At 51.4% G+C, this 7,760-nt stretch overlaps 1 protein-coding gene across 1 annotated transcript; it reads left to right on the forward strand.

Annotated features, from left to right (window-relative positions):
• Window positions 1-433: 433 nt before the first annotated feature.
• LOC115271484 (lymphocyte antigen 6E-like) lies at window positions 434-2,465 on the forward strand (the record flags this gene model as incomplete). The annotated part of the gene is given in 3 exon segments (XM_029914083.1): window positions 434-488; window positions 490-551; window positions 1,588-2,465. Coding segments are annotated over 3 exon segments (332 nt in total), but the record flags the coding sequence as incomplete, so codon positions are not given.
• Between the last annotated feature and the right edge of the window lie 5,295 nt (window positions 2,466-7,760).

Here is a 7,760-nt window from a genome sequence, read left to right on the forward strand (position 1 = left end):
GTCATCTGTCACCACTGAGAACAGCCGAGCTCCATCCTCTTTGGAACCCCCCTTCAGGTAGTTGAAGGCTGCTATAAAATCCCCCCTCACTCTTCTCTTCTGCAGACTAAATAAGCCCAGTTCCCGCAACCGCTCCTCGTAAGTCATGTGCCCCAGCCCCCTAATCATTTTCGTTGTTCTCCACTGGACTCTCTCCGATTTGTCCACATCCCTTCTGTAGTGGAGGGACCAAAACTGGACGCAATACTTCAGGTGTGGCCTCACCAGTGCTGAATAGAGGGGAATAATCACTTCCCTTGATTTGCTGGCAAAGCTCCTACCTATACAGCCCATTATGACGTTAGCCTTCTTGGCAACAAAGGCACACTGTAAACCAGGAACAAATAACATATTCCTGCAAGCCTCAAACATGGGGTGTGTTTTCCTTTTGCAGCTCACTCACTGGTGTGCTTCACCTGTAAGGATGCATCCTCCAACCGGGAGTGTCTGGGATCAACTACGTCAAAGTGATGAAAACTACTGTGTGACCACGTATGTTGGTGCAGGAATTGGTAAGTTTGGGCATGTTCTGCCTATTGTCTTTCCATAGCGCTTTCCCAGATGACATCCTGCCCCAGCTCCAGATCACTGTGTTTTCCTTCCTCCTTCTACTGGAAGGGTGGGACATGGCTGATGTGGAATTGGGGAATCACTCCTTGAAACCGAATGGCAGGAGACATTTTCTGGGACAGGCTAAGGGGGCGGGAGCCCCTGTGCTCATTAGTGAGGTTTGCACATGAGTGAATGACTGAGAGGAGGGCAGTGCAGGCAATGTCAGGCTTCCTGTACGCCAATGGAGGGGCTCCATATCTACCCCTCCAGTGTTGGCTGAAGTCCTGAAATGAGGCTCTTTATAGCCCAGTCCTGCAGCCGCTCCCCAGCCATACGATGGTTTAAGCACCAAACATCTCACGTGCTGGTGCAAGGTTCCACTATCGGCATGTGCAAGTGAGAGAATTTGCACGCTCCAATCCCAGTGCCCGGCTGGTTGTGCCTGCACAAAAGGAGGCCGGGTTGAAGCCTTTTTGGGTATATTGGTGTCTGCTGCTTAATGAGCTGTGCTGTGACCTAATTACTACCAGCTCTTTAAAGCTCTGAAGCTTAATAGCAGGAGACAGGTCTCAGTCACCTCTGTGCTGCATCCCCGCAGCCCCCCCTGAACTCCCAAAGCCCTGTCCCAGCATGCAGTGGGCAGAGTGTGACAATCTGGAATGGATTCTCAGGGTTCTCTTTGGCTGTTCCCACGTCCTGGCCAGGAATCTGAAGGGGATGTTCCCAGATTGTTACATACAGGTCTGTAGTTGCTAGGAAGAGACTAGTGCTGTTTTCATGGAATATAATAGCAGTAGTGACCTCTAAGGGCTGGACATTCACTGGCAGAGCTAAGGCTGTGAGGCTCTTAACTGCTGAGAAATGGCCTCCTCGTCTCAGGATTGCTTAGCTACATCGGTGCAATTATCTCCTTTGCAGAGCTAAGGAGCTCCTGTCCGAACTCTGGGAAACATTTTAATCTTGAGTCTCTTTCTCTTGTTTCTTTTTCCGGTTCAGGTGGAAATTCCGGGCAGAGCATCTCCAAGGGGTGTGCTTCAGTTTGCCCCAGCAGTGGGGTAAACATAGGGATAGCAGCCGCCTCTGTTTCCTGCTGCAGTTCTTTCTTGTGCAAGTGGGGCCAGCAGCGTGGGGCCAGCAGCGTGAAAGTCAGCTACTCGGTGCTCGCTATGGCGATCTTGGCCAGCTTCGTCTATATCAGGGCTGGACTGTGATCGGACCAGGAAAAAAACCTTGATGCCCTGAAGAACCTGCTCAGGCTTCTCCAACGAGACACCAAACCCCCCTCTGTGCAAAGCTCTACTGGGGTTACCAATGGTGCCCTTTCTTCCAAACTCTCTCTCAGATCCCATTAGACAAGACCTGCCCTCTTGCCGTTCACAAGGAAATCCCGCTGCTGTCACTAGGTGCCCCTCTGTGCCTCTCAGCAGATCTGGATTGCTGCTCCCATGGTTTGGGTGCAGGAGGCCTGGGAAGCTCAACTGAAGAGTGCAGCCCCACTGGGGAGATGCCCGCTTGCACTCTTGACCCATCAGGAAATGGTGGATAATGTTGGCAGGGTTTCTGCTTTTATACCCGTAGTCCCAGTTGATGGGGCTGATTAAAAAAAGGTCAGGGCTCACCAGGAAATGTTTATCTCAAACCACCTCCAAAGCGGAATACTTAAACACCCCTGCCTCTTGCTACCACAGAGACATTTCCCATCCACGTCACGCTAGGGATCTGCGCCAGACTGACTGCTGGGAAGGCATGATCCAAAACCAAACCTCAGATACATTCACCCCCGGTTGGATTCTGTTTTTTTACATTGTTTTCTTTATTCTTCTCCTTGGCTAACTTTTCTTATGTAACATGAATGCAGTGCTCACACTGTGAGCATCACAGCTGAATAAATACCTTCCTGTTCTTGCCTGAGCCCAGATGTATTGTGTGTCTCTTTGCTTGCTGAAAAACAGGGTGTGTGAGGTGCCCTGAGCCAAAAGTTCAACTCATGGGTGCAGCACAACTGCTCCTTAGGACAGCTGCTCTGTGGTGCTCAGCAGCGCCGTCTCTCTCGTCACTTTTCATCCTAACACAGACCTTTACCTCCCATGCCTGCCCCCATCCCCCCTCCAGGATGGGCCCTGAGGACCGAACACTTGAGTTGATTATTCACCTGTTCTCCCAGCTGTGCTACCTGTAACTTGTCCCACAGACCAGATTCTGCCTTGTATTGTTTTACTCCCTAAAAGCCCTTTCGGATTCAGTCCCTATGACTGAGGCTGGACAGGATGAAGCGTGAGTCTGGTCTACCATAGACGTGTCATATGGGACTGGAGCAAACACTATGGGAGCAAAACCGCTGCGAGGTCAGTCTGTACGTTAGATATTAGCGTCTCTCCGATTCCTGCCTTCCATCATCAGTGAGTGGTGACGGAAAACCCTGCGGCTATATTTAAAACCAGCCATAATGAGCAATCTCCTTTAACCCCTAGTCGTCAAGGCGAGCCCTTACTTTGTTTTCCCCTCACCCAGGGTAGTGGCAAGTCCAAACAGCCTGTTAAATGCTAAAGAGCACCCCCTAGTGGAGGGTGTCATTTATTAACAGAAAAGCCCATCAAAAAAACATTCACCCCAACATCCTGGCGGGTGACGAGTTCATCTCAGTCCATGTCCCCCAATTGAGTCCCATGTTCCCCTCTACCCAGGCTCTTCCCCTGGGGTTCCCTTGGTGCCAGTCTCTGCCCTGAGGTTGTGCCTCTTGCCCCTGCTGGAGTAACATCCTTCTCTGGAGCCTGGAGGGTCGGGGAAGTCCCTCCACTGTGACCCTTCTCCAGGGAAAGCAGGTGATCCAGGTGAGGCCGGGCTTCCAGCCTGTGTCTGGGCGACCACTGGCTGGGACCAGGTCCTTTTGGGTGCCTGCAGACTGCAGTCCTCTATCTAGGAGTTGCCCATCTCCATGAGCTCCTCTTAGAGCAGTGGTTCCCAAACTGGGGTTCGTGAACCCCTGGGGGTTCGCAAAGTGTTATAGGGGGTTCTTGGGGAAAAATTCACTAATGGTGGACAGAGCTGTCCCTAGGGACCCCAGGTAGCACGGGGCCAGCAGCCTGGAGCCCCTGGATTTCCAAGAGCTAAGCAGATCAAAGCAAGCATATCTATCACACTGAGGAGATTTAAACTTCAAGACTCCTTAGAAGAAATGTAAAGGGAGGTGGATCTTTTTTGCTGTTTTTAAAATTAAATAGGCAGGTAGTATTGTTTTTAAAATGATGATGAAGAACAAGTTTAAGCTTTGTTGTAACGTGCGTTGTTTGCCTGGACTGCTCAAGACCTGAATGCTTGTGTAGGAGGAACTCTTTGAGTTGGCTTCTTTCATACCTTCATGCTGTTTCCCATCTGATACTCCTTGATGAAACATAGGAGCCGTCTTATAACTGGCTTATTCAAAGTGATACAAGCTACGAAAGCGAGATCTTGGAAGAGTGTTGCCATTTTCATAATGTAATAAAAATACTTTAATGATAAATAATAATGAATAATAAATAGTGTGTAATAAGCATGTCATAAAAACAAATTTTATATCTCCAAGATCACTGCTTTTATAATTTATACTCAGGTAAAGGAGAAAATCCCTGGAAATATTCATTTTTAGGAGGGGGTTGGCGAGACCCAATGTCTGATAGGCTCGCTGTCCCGATGGGTTCCCCAGAGAGCCCTGCTCAGCCCTCTGGCTCAGGTTTCTCCTGCGAGCTGCCCTCCGCTCCACAGGAGCCTCCCATCTCCCTTTGGTGCTACCTTCTAACTGAGCATGGGTAACCTTTATTAATCAGCCACCCAGGGCAGCCGATTACCTCCACTAGGGCTAGAAACTTACTTTTTCTTTAAGGATGTAGGCTGAAATCATCACATATCCACCTGACTCCAGGAGCTGGGGCTTTAAGGAAAACAATAATTATCATGAGACTCATGAGAGTTGGCAATGCTGAGTTCCTCAGGGAACTGATGGACAGCATCCCCTGGGAGAATAACATGAGAGGGAAAGGAGTCCAGGAGAGCTGGCTGTATTTTAAAGAATCCTTATTGAGGTTGCAGGAAAAAAAGCATCCCAATGTGTAGAAAGAACAGTAAATATGGCAGGCGACCAGCTTGGCTTAACAGTGAAATCCTTGCTGACCTTAAACGCAAAAAAGAAGCTTACAAGAAGTGGAAGATTGGACAAATGACCAGGGAGGAGTATAAAAATATTGCTCAGGCATGCAGGAGTGAAATCAGGAAGGCCAAATCACACTTGGAGTTGCAGCTAGCAAGAGATGTTAAGAGTAACAAGAAAGGTTTCTTCAGGTATGTTAGCAACAAGAAGAAAGTCAAGGAAAGTGTGGGCCCCTTACTGAATGAGGGAGGCAACCTAGTGACCGAGGCTGTGGAAAAAGCTAATGTACTCCAGTGCCGTAACAAGGGCGAGGCGAGTGAGGCACACAAAGTCGGGAGAGGGAGGGGGCGCAGAAAGCAGTGGAGAAAAAAAAAAGGAGCAGACAGTCCCTGTCTCTCCCCTGCAGCAACTGCTGCCGCCGGGTCCTAGCACCCCCCATCTCAACTGCCAGGGCAGACTGACTCTGAGCCTGCCCTTCCCCCTCAGACCCTTTCATTTCCCAAAGGGACCCTCCAGCAGCACAGGCCTCCCCCCCCGCCCCCGTCCACAGTCACCGCTCCTGCCCCATGCGGGGCAAGGAGGCAGCCCCATCCCTCACCCCCAGGGAGGCTACAGTCAGGGGCAAGAGCAGGGGAGGAGGTGCACGCAGCACCCCGCCGGCACCCACCACGGGGGAGACGAGGGAGATTCCTGGACGTGAGAGGGGCCCTAGGAGCACATGCAGTGACAGTGGTGGGGGTGAGTGTGCTGCTGGGGGGGTGGGAAAGGGGGGCTCCTCCCCCAGAGCTCGCTGCTGCCGGCAGGGAAAGGGCTGGGGGGAGTCCTCCTCTCTGGCCCGTCCCAGAGCAGCCTGCCTGCACCCCAGGCTCATCCCCAGCCCTGCCCCACCCCAGAGCCCACACCCCAGTCAGAGCTTTCATCCCCTACCGCACCCTCAACCCTCTGCCCAAGCCCTGAGCCCCTCCAGCACCCCAAACCCCTTATCCCCAGTCCCAGGCAGAGCCCTCACCCCCACACCCCAACCCTCTGCCCCAGCCCTGAGCCCCTCCCACACCCCAAACCTACCATTCCCAGCCCCAGCCAGAGCCCTCACCCCCCACACTCCTACTCTCGCCCTGAGCCCCTCCCACACTCCAAACCCCTCCTCTGCAGCCACAACACACAGCCCTCACCCCTGCACCCCTTCCCTCTGCACCCCTCCTATCCCCAAACTCCCTCCCCGAACCTGCACCCCCTCCCTCCGCACCCCCTCCCATTCCCAAACTCCCTCCCAGAGCCTGCACCCCAATCCCTTGCCCCAGCCTAGGACCTGCACCTCAGACCTCCTCCCTCACCCAAACTCCCTCCCAGAGCCTTGGGCGGGTGAGGGGATGGAGTTTGGGCGGGGGTGTGTTCTGGGCACCACCAACATTTCTACAAACTTGCCACCCCTGATCCTGCCCTGCAAACCTGAACTCCCAGCATTCTCAGGACACATGCTGATCCCTAGTGGCCACTCCTGATATCCAGCACCTCCCTCCTCTCTTCACCTGTGAGTCCCTCTCTGGATTGGAACTGGACTGGAACCAAAGACTGTCTTGGAAGCAACATTACCAGCCCAAGCAGTCAACAATTATGAGTTAGACCCCCCAAAATCACAGGCTCTATCGCTGCCGCTTCATTGGAGAGTCCCAAGGGTCGGTCCTGGGGCTGGTTTTGTTCAATATCTTCATTAATGATCTGGAAGATGGCGTGGACTGCACCCTCAGCAAGTTTGCAGATGACACAAAACTGGGAGGAGTGGTAGATACACTGGTAGGGATAGGATACAGAGGGACCTAGACAAAATAGAGGATTGGGCCAAAAGAAACCTGATGAGGTTCAACAAGGACAAGTGCGGAGTCCTGCACTTAGGACGGAAGAATCCCATGCACCGCTACAGGCTGGGGACCGTGTGGCTAGGAAGCAGTTCTGCAGAAAAGGACCTAGGGGTTACAGTGGACGAGAAGCTGGATATGAGTCGACAGTGTGCCTTTTTCGCCAAGAAGGCTAACGGTATTTTGGGCTGTATAAGTAGGGGCATTGCCAGCAGATCGAGGGACGTGATCATTCCCCTCTATTCGACATTGGTGAGGCCTCATCTGGAGTACTGTGTCCAATTTTGGGCACCACACTACAAGAAGGATGTGGAAAAATTGGAAAGAGTCCAGCGGAGGGCAACAAAAATCATTAGGGGGCTTGAGCACATGACTTATGAGGAGAGGCTGAGGGAACTGGGATTGTTTAGTCTGCAGAAGAGAAGAATGAGGGGGGATTTGATAGCTGCTTTCAACTACCTGAAAGTGGGTTCCAAAGAGGATGGATCTAGACTGTTCTCAGTGGTACCAGATGATAGAAGAAGGAGTAATGGTCTCAAGTTGCAGTGGGGGAGGTTTAGGTTGGATATTAGGACACACTATTTCACCAGGAGGGTGGTGAAGCACTGGAATGGGTTTTTAAGGTCAGGCTTGACAAAGCCCTGGCTGGGATGATTTAGTTGGGAATTGGTCCTGCTTTGAGCAGGGGGTTGGACTAGATGACCTCCTGAGGTCCCTTCCAACCCTGATATTCTATGATTCATAGAATTCAAGGCCCAAAAGGGACAGTCTGACCCCCCTCTATAACACAGGCCAGAGAACTCCCTGGAAAAAATTCCTAAGGATTATCTTTTAGAAAAACATCGAACCTTGATTTAAAAATGGCCAGTGATGGAGAATCCACTACGACCCTTGGTACGTTGTCCCAATGGTTAATTCCCTTCACTGTTAAATATTTACACCTTATCTCCAGTACAATGAAAGCCTTTAAATGTAACACTTTATATCTCAAATGCTTTAACTGTCCCTCCCCCCCACCTCCGTTTTTTCTGAGTTTAATAAAAGATTCAATAGCTGTGAATGACGGTTGTTACAATCGCAGTCAGCGGTGGTAGCTTGATGTGGACATTCCGACGGTGCCTTGTGGAGGCACCTTAAAAACTGGCTGTAAGTAACTTGCCAAGAGTCACCCAGGAAATCTGTGGTGG

Source organism: Terrapene carolina, unplaced genomic scaffold (assembly GCF_002925995.2).
Source record: "Terrapene carolina triunguis isolate 2854851 unplaced genomic scaffold, T_m_triunguis-2.0 Scaffold30139, whole genome shotgun sequence".
Lineage (NCBI taxonomy): Eukaryota > Metazoa > Chordata > Testudines > Emydidae > Terrapene > Terrapene triunguis.